The 13,702-nt window shown below is 35.8% G+C and overlaps 1 protein-coding gene across 1 annotated transcript in view; it reads right to left on the minus strand.

Moving 5' to 3' along the window:
- Nucleotides 1-13,702, minus strand: part of LOC115214969 (myosin-VIIa) — a 57,082-nt gene that overhangs the window by 34,050 nt on the left and 9,330 nt on the right. The window contains exons 2-7 of the mRNA XM_029784066.2: nt 12,427-12,432; nt 7,793-7,864; nt 6,872-7,072; nt 5,095-5,181; nt 3,830-3,928; nt 1,706-1,950 (exon numbers count right to left, since the gene is read on the minus strand). Of these exons, the coding sequence (XP_029639926.2) occupies nt 1,706-1,950; nt 3,830-3,928; nt 5,095-5,181; nt 6,872-7,072; nt 7,793-7,855 (695 nt within the window). The 5' untranslated portion in view covers nt 7,856-7,864; nt 12,427-12,432. The remainder of the gene's footprint in view (nt 1-1,705; nt 1,951-3,829; nt 3,929-5,094; nt 5,182-6,871; nt 7,073-7,792; nt 7,865-12,426; nt 12,433-13,702) is intronic.

Here is a 13,702-nt window from a genome sequence, read left to right on the forward strand (position 1 = left end):
ACATCTATTACTCTCTCCATTCCATAATTTATTTTGAATTTTTAAAAGAAAAGTCTTTTTATATTTCATAATCTTTATATTTTTATCTAGACTATTATGTTTATATATCTATATATGTTTTTGTCCATGCATATTTTTAGCATTCATATATTTTTATATTTCTTTATCTTTATATTCCGAATGTATTAATATGTTTTAGATTGGACAACTCTATCATAAATCCATATATGAATGTATCAATCATAGTCTGTCTGATCTGATACTCCTCTCTGTATCTCTTATACTTAACTAGCATCTCGGGTCTGACTCAAGCACTTCCATGCTTTCTATGCTTTTCAAAAGAAAATTATGCGTGTATATGTGTGTGTGCGTACATATGTAGGTATATGTTGTATATATCATCATCATCATCATTTAACATCCGTTTTCCATATTGCATGGGTTGGATGGTTCGACCGGGTTCTGGAAGCCATGGAGGCTGCACCAGGCTCTAGTCTGATTTGGCAGTGTTTCTACAGCTGGATGCCCTTCCTAACGCCAACCACTCCGTGAGTCTAGTGGGTGTTTTTTACGTGCCACCAACACAGGGGCCAGAGCAGGCTGGCAAACGGCCATGATCGGTTGGTGCTTTTACATGTCACCAACACGGGCACCAGTCAGGCGGCGCTGGCATCTGCCATGTTCGGACGGTACTTTTTACGTGTCACTGGCACGGGTGTCTTAACTACAATTTCCATTTGAATTTTTATTTTTATTTTGATATACTTGACTCAATAGGTCTCCTCAAGAACAGTGGGTCACTCTACGATCCAAGGTTATATATGTATGTATATATGGACACACACACACATGTGTATGGCAGTTTATTTCAACAAAAATATGGTAAGAAATAGTTAAATGGTTCTTCCCTGATGTAACTATTTCAGCCTCAACTTTACTTTAGTTTAAACAATCTCAAATCAAGTGACTTGTTGGACAACAAATGCAACTCCAAAATGTTGAGCTTGGAAGATTTAAAACCAGAATTTAGCTATAATGTATGAGCATGGTTGTCGGAATTACAGTTTTAGGGTCTGATATATTATGTCCTCTGTTAAATGATTTCAGACTGGGTAATAATAAGCAAATTCAAACACCAGTTGCAATTGACTGCAAAGAAATATTTGTTACTATTGCTAAAATTTGATACAGCAAACTGTTAGGACATAAACAATTGTCAGTACTTTGTATAGTTTTAAATGCTGATAAAACTAAAGATAGAAAGGTTAGAAAAGTCTGAAATACAATTCTGGCTACAATTCTATTCCAATATTGGTAATACATGAAGCATAATGTCAATGATTCTGGTTTGAATTCTGTTCAAGCTGAAAAATGTAAAGTGAAATCAAACTGTTCTCACATCGAGGTCCCTGGCTGCTTGAAATAAAACTCTCCTCCCTAGGGACTTAGTGGGCCAAAACTTCCAATTTTATAACTGATGAACAGATGCTAGACTAGTCCATTACATTAAAGGGGTGAATGGTCCAAGCAAAACTAAATGGATTCAACCATCAAATGGTGAACCAAAATGGGTAGTTAAAAGTAAAATGCCTCAATGTGGGCAGCTAAAGTTCAAGAGCAATCATGCTTCCACTACAAGAACATAAAAGAAAAAAGGATGTCACAATAACAACAAGACTATAAATAAAAGAATGAGTGTACTGACCGCAATTCAGGTCGTAAGATGCCGTTACCAATGATAAAATGTAATTTCTCTAGATTGGATGTTGGCCGATCATCTAACAGAGCATTCCCTGCTCCTCCACTTTCAAAACCAGCAGACTTTTCATTGATTTCCATTTTTCGAGTAACTTCTTCAGTGAGTTTCGATTTTCGTTTCAGGGTGAGAGAAACCAGTTTCCGACGCATACTTTTTTTACCTTGTTTCATTGAGATAATGGGTTCGTTTTCCTGAAAAAGGACAGCATAATGTTAAAAATATATATATATATATATATATATATATATCTGTGTGCATGTCTATGTGTATAAAGATTATGGTTTCAATTCCCAGACCAGGTGTGTTGTGTTCTTGAGTAAAACACTTCATCTCATACCTGACACATAGCACCCTGTGCACCTTTACAGGTAAGTCGATTTGATAGAACAAATGAGCTGAAGTACAGCATAAACATTTGAACACTCTAAACATAATAATATACTAACTAGTATATCAATGGCAGTGTTTTTCTGACTCGTAGATTTTATATATTTATATATATATCATCATATTGTCATCGTTTAACATCCACTTTTCTTGCTAGCATGAGTTGGACGGTTTGATTGAGGACTGGCAAGCCAAGAGGCTGCACCAGGCTCCAATCTGATCTGACAATGTTTCTACAGTTGAATGCCCTTTGTAATGCCAACCACTTCGAGAGTGTAGTGGGTGTTTTTTACGTGCCAGTGGTGGCATAGGCATTAACCATGCATGAATGGTGCTTTTTACGTGCTGCTAGCATGGGAGCCAGTCACGTGGCTCAGGCATTGACCATGTTCGTATGGTGGTTTTTATGTGTCACTGGCACAGGAGCCAGTCTGGTGGCACTGGCATCGACCACGATCAAATGATGCCTTTTACGTGTCACCGGCACAGGTGCCACTGGGGCAATGCTATTATTCAATCCAAGGAAAAAACAATTTCCTTCAAAAGGATAGAAAGCATCCAATTTTAACTGGTTCTTCAGTTAAATGCCATAATTTAGTAGAGGAAAAAAATCCAAACATAGAATGCTATACTTTCAATATATAAATATTAAAGGAAATAGAGAAATACACTCAACATATTAAAAATTTATAAACATTATAATATAATTATTCTATAAAAAGATATAATATAAAATAATATAACAAATAATTAAAACAAAAATATATCTGACAATTTGTTTTGATTCCTATCCACAAGTGAATTTATAAAAAATTCAGACTTATGTATATTAATCTAATCAGGGTAATATTTATCTAAAAAGTAGACAAAAATTTCATGCAAGGACTGCTAAATCATAAAATTGTAGGATATATATATATTTGTTTTAATTATTTGTTATATTATATTATATCTTTTTATAGTATTATATTATAATTTTAATAAATTTATAATATGTCAATTATATTTCTCTATTTCCTTTAATATATATATATATATTTATTATATAGAAGGAGCTTCTACAGGACTAGAACTGTTTCATTCAAGAGAAATCTTCAGGAAGCTCCTGAAGATTTCTCTTGAATGAAACAGTTCTAGTCCTGTAGAAGCTCCTTCTATATAATAAATTAATTTTACTCTGCTATGTATTGAGTACCTTATTTACTGTGGTTAACCCCGAATCAACCCGGGACCTACATATATATATATATATATATAATATATATATATATATATATAGTTAGAGAGATAGACAGATAGATAGATAAATGTGTGTATAGCTCTATGTACGTAAATATAAATATATGCATGTGTGTAATTATGTTGTACATGTATTTATGCACAAGTATTTATTAATAATCAAGATTTTTACAGGAAAAAATATGGATTGATAGTAAGAATTAACAAATGGTAAAACTTGAAAGAATTATGTTTTCCGGCTGCACTCTTCCTACCAATAAGGTAACAGAGATAACAAACAATCACATACTTTTTATAGCACCACCAATGAAAACCCTAGTTATTAAACCATTCAAATTGCCCCACAATTCAATGATTTGAGCACTTTAAACCATGTTTCATAGAAGATGACATGACCTTTCTTCTAAATAAAATATGGTTTGAAATATATGTATTTTGTCTTACCAATTCTGCTCCCATTTGTCTGGCTTCATCAAGGTCTTTCTTATTAAACTTTCGGCCAAGGGTTGAATAAATCTTTGTCATCACAGGAGTTGTATCTTGCTTTAAGATAAGAATGATATTAAAACCATATTATACATGCATGAAAAGACATCAAATCTCATAAAACATATATGCATGCACAAATAAATAAATATTATATGTATACGATTGGCAATGGTTGAAACTTTCGGTCCTTGAGTCACTCTGTAACTTCTGCTGATTATTAATAATGAATAAATAAATATATATATTTTAGTGCCGTTGACATTGCCGGATTGAATGGTACTGCCCAGGTGTTGAAACCATAGTGTATCTGATTAGGCAGCAGATGATGGAGGTATGTTGAATTGTTGGTATGGCTGTTATTGTATGTGCAAAATAATTTTATAAGAAATCTAATTGATATATATATATATATATATATATATATTCATTTTTATTCTTTTACTTGTTTCAGTCATTTGAGTGCAGCCATGCTGGAGCACCACTTTTAGTCAAACAAATCGATCCCAGGATTTATTCTTTGTAAGCTTAGTACTTATTCTATTGGTCTCTTTTGCCAAACCATTAAGTTATGGGGATGTAAACACACCAACATCAGTTGTCAAGACACAAAGGCATACACACACAAATATATATATATTTTTTATTGCCCACAGGGGTCTAAACACAGAGAGGGAAAACAGGAACAGACAAGGAATTTAGTTGATTACATCGACCCCAGTGCATAACTGGTACTTATTTAATTGACGCCCAAAAGGATGAAAAGCAAAATCGACCTCAGCGGGATGTGAACTCAGAACATAATGGCAGATAAAATACTGCCAAGCATTTTGCCCAGCATGCTAATGATTCTGCCAGCTTGCCTCCATACACAAATATATATATATATACAATGGGCTTCTTTCAGTTTCCGTCCACCAAATCCACTCACAAGGCTTTGGTTAGCCCGAGGCTAGAGTAAAAGACATTTGTCCAAGTTGCCATGCAGTAGGAGTGAACCTGGAACCATGTGGTTGGGAAGCAAGCTTCTTACCACACAGCCTTTCCCACACCTAGATATAAATAAATGGTACATGGACAGGAGGCTGAATGCACTTTTGCCGAAGGGCAAGAAGCTGAACCCAAGATAAGACCATTAAAAACAAAAAAGGTACATAACAAAAGACAACTGTTGAAAAAGGAATTGAATTTTATATCAGAGTGGAATAAATTGATGAACTGACCCGTGCATCTGCCATGGATGTATGGTATTTAGGTTCAGGAAGGTCTCCCATAAATCGCAGAATTGTAATCCAAACAGCAAGAGCAGCCTAGTAAAAAGAAAATGCAATAATGATAATAATAACAACAATAATAATAATATAATAATAATAATAATAACAACAACAACAACAACAACAAATATAATGAGTACAAACCACCGGTAGACACAATATCTTCAATCAACGATCTCATGATATTGTATACTGTGTGACGTCTATGATAATAATAATAATAATAATAATAATAATAATAATGAGAATAATAATAAAGGCTTCAAATTTTTCTACAGGGGCAGCAATTTTGGAGGAGGGGTTATATCGATTACATTGACCCCCACCATTCAACTGATACTTATTTTATCGATCCTTTAAAAATGAAAGGCAAAGCTGACCTTGGTTGAATTTGAACTCAGAACATAAAGACATGAAATGGTGCCAAGAATTTCACCTGGCCTGCTAATGATTCTGCCAGCTCACCACCTTAATAATAATAATAATAATAATAAATGTTCTGATGCAGTACCAGACAGTGGCTCTTGTGGCTTCTGATCTTAACTGATTGGAAGTGTTATCATGTACATTGTTTTGTCTTGGTATAAAAGATGGGCTACAGCAAATATTCTGCTCAATACCACAGATTTGCTTGTCAGTTGTTTGACCTTAACCAGTTGAGCATGTCCCTTAGTGGCTGACGATATGTGCATCTCTGATCACGAGCAGAAGTTGTGGGGGAGCATCATAGCCATGTGTTGAGAGGAATTGTTTGGGGTTTGAATAATTCACATCTGGAAACGTGGAAGTTTTGTTTATCATCCGTACACAACCCTTATTCAGAGACCTATTTGAGTGGGATAGGTTACTCCAACTGAAGAAAATTCTAACTGGGACCCACCTGCAAGGTCATGTGCTGTTTATCTTGATATGAGATCATCATGTCCCGCACATATGGTTGTGATGCATGTGTCTGGTGTACCCTTATCAGACGGGTACTCATGATGGGTATACTGGGCTTCGTATATTTTACCCAAGTGTCACTTTGATGGCATGCACTGCTCTCTCACTCAATAATAATAATAATAATCCTTTCTATTAAAGGCACAAAGCCTGAAATGTTTGGAGAGGGGACTAGTTGATTTCATTGACCTCAGTGCATAACTGGTACTTATTTCATAGGCCTCGAAAGGATGAAAGGCAAAGTCAACCTTGGCAGAATTTGAAATCAAAACCTAAGGATGAATGAAATACCAGTAAGCATTTTGTCCAGAATGCTAATGATTCTGCAAGTTCACCACCTTAATAATAAGAGCTTCAAATTTCGGCACAAGGCCAGCAATTTCAGGGGAGAGTCTCAGTTGATTACATTGACCCCAGTGTCCAACTGATACTTATTTTATTCACCCTGCAAAGATGAAAGTTAACGTCGACCTTGGTAGGATTTGAACTCAGAACATAAAAAACCACTCAATGCATGCCAGTATAGAAAAAGACATTAAAGGATGATAATGGTCGTCATCATCACCATTATTAAATGTCTCTTATCCATGCTGGCATGGGTTGGACTGTTTGACCAAGGCTGGTAAGCTGAGGGGCTGCACCAGGCTCATGTTGTCCGATTTGGTAGGGTTTTTACAGTTGGATGTCTTTCCTAACACATGATGATGATGATAAAAGAGTTTAAAAGAAATAAAGCCAGGGATGGAAATAGATGAAGGTGACATATAACTGATTCTGAATTTACCATTTGATCTCCTGGGTTTTGAAGGTGTAACAATGGTTCGTTGAGAGCCCGTCTAATGTAGACACTTGTGGCGTTGTTTTGGAAATAGAGAGAGACAAACTTGGGAAATTTGTATTCCTGCAATAATTCTTGGTTTGGTAAGTGAAGAGGTAGTATGCTGGCATCATCTGATGAAACCTTTGCTCTCTCAAAGCTTGAATCCTGTAATAAAGAGAAAATGGGACTGAATGACTTCAAAGAATATTTTCTATTTTGAAAGAAGAGAAATAATAGCGTTTAGACGGAATTTTAATGGTAGGCAAAACAAACAGCTCATTTTGATATCACTTCCTGGCCCTTGGGTATCTTCAGTGGAGTTTACTCATTTCCAACTATTTTGACCAAACTTACAGCAAAAGCATCTCACAATTCTGTTGAACCAACTCACGCTGCTTTTTCCTATGTGCAGTGCTATTGTTTGTGTACACCAAAGTGTATAGGTAGAAGAGATTTTTCTCAAAAGAGGTCTGCTGCAAGAGAATGAAAATGCTTGGACCCCAAAGTAAATACTTGGGGAATTGTTAACTCAGCTGGCATCTTACTGCCAATCAATTTGCAACCAAGTTTGAAAAATACAACTAAGAGTATTAGTATCAAATTGGGGTCCATAAAATGATCCAAGTAGTGTTTAGTAACAAATCTTGAGCTAAGGTCTCTAGCTCCCTGTTACATAAACAAACCTAACAGCATTTTGTCCACTGTGCTAACAATTCCAAAAAGCTTGTGATTTTCATTAAACTTTGGGAGGCAAAATGAAACATTGACTTTTAATCTGCAATCAATGTATTTGAATTGATGAAGCATGTTTCTAAAAACTGAGGAATTTGTCAGACAATATTAAAGGAAAGAAAACAAGAAATATATTTAAAAATCCATACTTACACCAAACAATGTGGGTGATGTCTCAATGGTTTGGCTGGGTGGATCATAGATTGGACCAAACATTTGTCCAACCTGAAACAAAAGAAGATTGGATAGTTGAAATGCATTGCAACATAAACACACATGTGACTGAAATAGGTAGTATTATGTAAGGGTTATTTTTACATAACTACTTGAAACATGCATATTAAATGTAATCAAAATATTGTCTCATGGTTTTATGATTTATTATATATATATATATATATATATGTAGGAGTTACATAGATTATTATATAAAAGAGTTTGATTCAACCCAGTGTGACATCACTGAGTCCAACAAGGTAGGTTTCTGTAAGAAGCCTATGGAACTAAACTGCACGGGGCTAAATCAAACAGTTTGATATAATATATATATATATATATATATATGGTACCAAGAGCACCATCCGAGCATGATCATTGCCAGAGCAGCCAACTGGCTTCCGTGCCGGCACGTAAAAGGGCACCATTCGAGCATGATCATTACCGTCGCCTTACTGCCACTTGTGCTGGTGGCATGTGTAAAAAGATTCAAGCGAGGTCATTGCCAGTACCGCCTGACTGGCCCCCACTACACTCTTGGAGTGGTTGGCATTAGGAAGAGCAACCAGCTGTAGAAACTCTGCCAAATCAAGATTGGAGCCTGGTGCAGCCATCTGGTTCACCAGCCCTCAGTCAAAATCGTCCAACCCATGCTAGCATGGAAAGCGGACATTAAACTATGATGATGATGATATATATATCTACACACACACACACACACACGTATGATCATCATTTAAATCATTTGAAGTGTATATTCCATGCAGGTATGAGTTGGATGGTTTGACAGGCGGCGAGATGGCAGAAATGTTAGCATGCTGGACGAAATGTATGGCCTTGTTTGTCCCCTCTGTGTTTAGCCCCTTGTGAGTAGTAAAGAAATAGGTTTGACAGGATCTGATGTGTCCAAGGACTGCATCAAGCTCCAATGTTAGTTTCTGGCAAAGTTTCAATGGCTGGATGCCCATCATAGCATCAACCATTTTATAGGATGGGCTGGATGCTTTTCCTTTTGTGCTGTCTGCACCATTGAGGTCACCATGCAGTTTGCAGGACTACGAACCCTGCAAGTGGTGGATGAGTCAGCTTCATGTTAGGTGACATGGGGTTTACTATGAGGGAGTGAAGGGCAGAGCAGGTTCTTGCAAAGGGATCTGAATGGCTACTCAGGACTTGTAGGGGGAAAAGGAGAGAAAATGATCAGTAGGAATTGCAAGACACAGATAATGATGATAAGGTGCCCAGATGGCCCTACAAAACACAAGCTGAGTAGAGGTAGGTGGGTGGTTAGCAAGGCTATATATTTATATAGACCAGCCAATAACCACACACATGCTTTTTATGAATGCTTCTCCTTCTCTGAACCTTTCCTTTCTCCTCTTTCTCATGAAGGGCTATGCTCAAAATATGAAAAACCCCATCCTTTTTCCTACCTTTACTCTGCCCCAAGTTAATACATTCCATAGGTGCATCTTTTTGTTGCTTTGATATTTGTTATTTTTAATGTTTGATTTAACAATATATATATATATATATATATATATAATATATATTAAAAATGGGAAAGACCGGTTTATGGGATTACCCTTGGAGTATATTCTTAGTGGAGTAGCCAAGGTCAATATTTTATTAGTCCTCCTTCATATTCTTAGGAGGCCTTGAGCCAACAGGTTTTGGGATGTGACAATACGCCATAAACCTAAACCCTTTATGGATGGGAAACTTAAAGTAATCTCATAAACTGGCCTTCCCCATTTTTAATATATACTGCTCTACAGTGGCGTGCGGTGACTTCCGGCATTGGGCATGCAGTGAATTTCATTGCCCCACCCCCCACTCCCACTGGCAATTTTTCAGTAAAACAATTTCGTATTCCTACGATTTACATATAAGAGATTCTGAAAATGCAATCACCCCCGTATGACCTAGAATAAACAGGGAATAAAAAATGGCTGTGTAGAGATGAGCCTGAAATAAGTGTATTGTTTGTATTATTCTTTGCTCTTCGAAACGTCAGTACTTACCCATCCTCATTCTCCCTTAGAAAAGTCTAAAATCTATAAGTGAAATGTAATAAAGATGAAATTGGATTCTGTCAATATTTTTGCATATTCAGAATCTCTGTTAAAGGTAGGAATCCGAAAAAAAATTTTCACATAAATTCGTTTTTCAAAGAGGTGCGATTCTGCATTAGCCCCTATACCTATTGGTTGAGCTGAATGAAATGATTTAATTAAAAGAACACATTTAGTTACATTACATGTCCATGGTTTTAGATCGTTACGCTCTCGAAGACAAGTCAGGTGCTTTATCATGCTACTTGTCAATTCCGGGAAAATTATTGACTGTTCTGAGACTTACTGAACTCCATACATTAAAAGACTACATCTCACGCACACACATTGAAAATACATGCATAGACAGCGAAAATTCAACATTGTAAAAAGCCTCCCAAAACTGTTGTGGCAGAAGTCAACAACTCTGAGATTGAAACAAGACACTTATTTACGGCCGTAAATAGACTACACCCAGCAGCACGGAAAGGGAAATCTATGTAGGTTAGGTTTGACGAAGAAATCGAAACATTTCTCCTGTGAAACAATACTGATGTAAGAAGGTCGAACCTTTCGTTATAACAAACACTAACCTGTAATATATGCTCTTTAATATATTAATTTTTTTAATGTTTTAAAATGTTATTTACCTAATTTATAAATTAATTCAATTCTTCAATCTTTCTGGGCAAATATATCTATCACATTTTCATAGAAATCTTCTCTTTTCATCAATTCTTGTAATAAATCTTTTTCAATTGACATTAGTGCTAACCCAGACAGTCTTCTTTCTCCTGTCGCATTTCTTTGGTATGTTTTAATTCTACTTAATGCAAAAAAGGATCGCTCTACAGAAGCAGTGGTAGACGGAATTGTCAAAATCAACTTGCACAGATTGAAGAGTTCTGGCATAGCTTCAACAAGATCACTGCTGTTAATGTAACTCATTAAATGACTTACACTTGGTTTTTTAAAATCTTTCATTGAATACATCGCATTGAGCTCACTTTGTAATCGTATTACATCAAAAAATCTGCCATAAGTTGTTCTTAAAGAATCTAAAGAGTCCACAGGAAATTGTTTGCAATACTCATCAACTTTGTTCCATGAAATTAAACTCTTCTAAGGATGAATATTGTGCTTTTATTTGGTCAACTATTGTACTGATAATTTTGTTATAAAGCATTCAATAATGTCGTTGGGGATCAATAGATATATTCTTGGATCTCTGAATTCCGATTCCTGCATCGACTCCATATTTTTCCCCTAACCTATCATAAAAGATTGAAAAATTATCAAGTTTGTTTTCGAGTACAGTTCTAGTTTTATCTATTTGCTCTTTACAATACACTATGTCATGACTTTTACTCTGGGGTATGTTAAATAAGACGTCAGTAAAAGGAAAAATGTCACTGAATACTTCTAACAAAAATAAGAAATCAGGAGCTTTTAAAGTGTGTAAGAATCCAATTGCTGAATTTATGGTGGTATCATCCCATGCTTCAGGATTTTCAATGATGTGTTCAAAAAGACTGATTATGAAATTATAATTTTCCTTTGTGGTAATAATAAGACGTGAGGAGTAATTCCATCTAGTTGCTGTTGCTTTGGGAAATCTTTTTTTAACAATGTTATCTAATGCATTTCGGTGATTTCGTAAAAAATGTACCGAGTCCATTTATTGTAGAAAAAAATATCTTGCATTCTTTCATAGCAGAGCATGATTGTGAAAGAACTAAATTTAGGATATGGTCACAACAATGAATAAAGATCGCACATTCATATTTCTTTCTTACTTTTGCCTGTAACCCATTTAGTTGTCCTGCCATTGTAGCGGCACCATCATATGTCTGCGCAATCAATTTGTTTCCACATTCCCACGTCTCAATGCATTTAAAAACATGTTCAGATAAAGCATTTGCAGATCGATCTGCACTAATATCACTAAAACCGATAAATCATTCTTTTGTCACATAGTCTTCTGTAACATAACGTAAAACTGTTGACAGTTGTGAAGATGCTGAGACATCAGATGTCTCATCAACAAGAATAGAAACAAACTTAGCTTGGTCAATTTCCTTCTGCATCTCATTCAACATAACTTTATTAATTGCTTCGATCAAGTCATTTTGAATTCTGTTCGACAGACCAGTGAAGATAGAAGCTGTATCTAGATGACTTTCCATTTTTTGTCATATTTACTGATCAAATAAACGAGTTCTTTATAATTTGCACGATTATTAGAGCTTTCAGATTCAAAATGACCCCCGAAACGATAATTCCTGGAGGCCTAAAAAAATAACAACATCGATCAATCGTTGCAGAATGGATCTGTTTCGTCTAACTTTCTCATTATGATGTTTTGATTTTTACGTGCATCTAATTGTAAGTCTATGCGAACATTCCCGAATATTTTAAGGTCTATCAAACATTTTATATGCCTTTGAGAACGCTCGTGCTTTAGCATAGCCATATGTGAATTATTTAAATCATCATAGCCTTTATCATTCCAAACACTTTTTTCTAAGCCAAAAAGTAAACACGGCCAACAGAATAATTTATTAAGAGCAACACTTCTAGTTAACCATTTCTTCTTTTCATACGAATTAACCTGAAATTGTCTCGTGAATTTCTTGTAGCTTCGCAAATTAGGTAAATTCGATGTTGGTCTCCCACCATTTATAATTAATTATTTCCCATCGAAGTCTCTTTTCGAAAAACTATTTCTCAAACTATCGTTTATAACACACATTTCACTCATTTTGAAAAAGGCTGCTCTTATATAAGGACCTACGTGGAAGCGCCGGCGTAAATTGTAAGTCAATTTCAACAAAACGGAAAAATACCCTTTGTTAAATTAATTTAAGATTAATTAGCTATTTCTGAAATAAGAAATATAATATAGATCATATTTTTGTTTACAAAACACTCCAAAAATATAATAGTGCAAACGGATGTTTTGGATAAAAGAATCCAAACTTATATGCCAAACTTTTCCAACAATTCAGCTGGCTAACTCAAGAATTATGGGCTTGCTCTTGTTCCGGTCAAAATAGACAGACAGGCGTGACATGCGGTCTTCTCAGAGCATGACACGCCACACTGAATTTGTCGAATCACTGAGAGAGAAGGGGGTGACCATTCCTCCTAGCATATCTTTTAAACAAGTCACTAAGAGAGAGAGGAAGGAGGGACAAACTAACAAAGAGAGAGAGAGAGAGGGAGAGTGTCATGCGGTCACCTCAACGCATGACAAGCTACAATAAATTTATCGAGTCACTAAGAGAGAGAGAGGAAGGAAGGAAAAACTAATACAGACAGAGAGGGAGTGGGTGTCATGCGATCTTCTCAAAGCATTTATCAAAGCAGAAGTACGAGTCACTGAGAGAGGGGAAGGGGAGACAAAATATTTCTAAAACAACTGGACGTATTTTCTTTGAAACAAAGAAGGCATGCAGCGCATAGCTTGCATAGTTGAGAGTGCACACCCCTGATATATATATATATGGCAAAACGTCTGTGTGTGTGTGTGTATCCTTCATACAAATCCACAATTTTTCAGTTAGAGGGCTCGCACTTTCTATGGTCATTGAAAACCGTCCAAGGGTGGTCGTGCACATCTTTACATTTCTCTGTCTATTTTGACCGGAACAAGAGCAAGCCCATTCAAAAATCAATAGACGTGACTTTTTTGTGAATTTTCTATCTAAAACTCAATCAAAATGCCCGAAACTTGATACGCCAATTGAATGCCAGCTAGCTGTATGTGATTGGTCGGAGATTTGGACAGTAT

The sequence above is a fragment of the Octopus sinensis genome, linkage group LG8 (genome assembly GCF_006345805.1).
Source record: "Octopus sinensis linkage group LG8, ASM634580v1, whole genome shotgun sequence".
Lineage (NCBI taxonomy): Eukaryota > Metazoa > Mollusca > Cephalopoda > Octopoda > Octopodidae > Octopus > Octopus sinensis.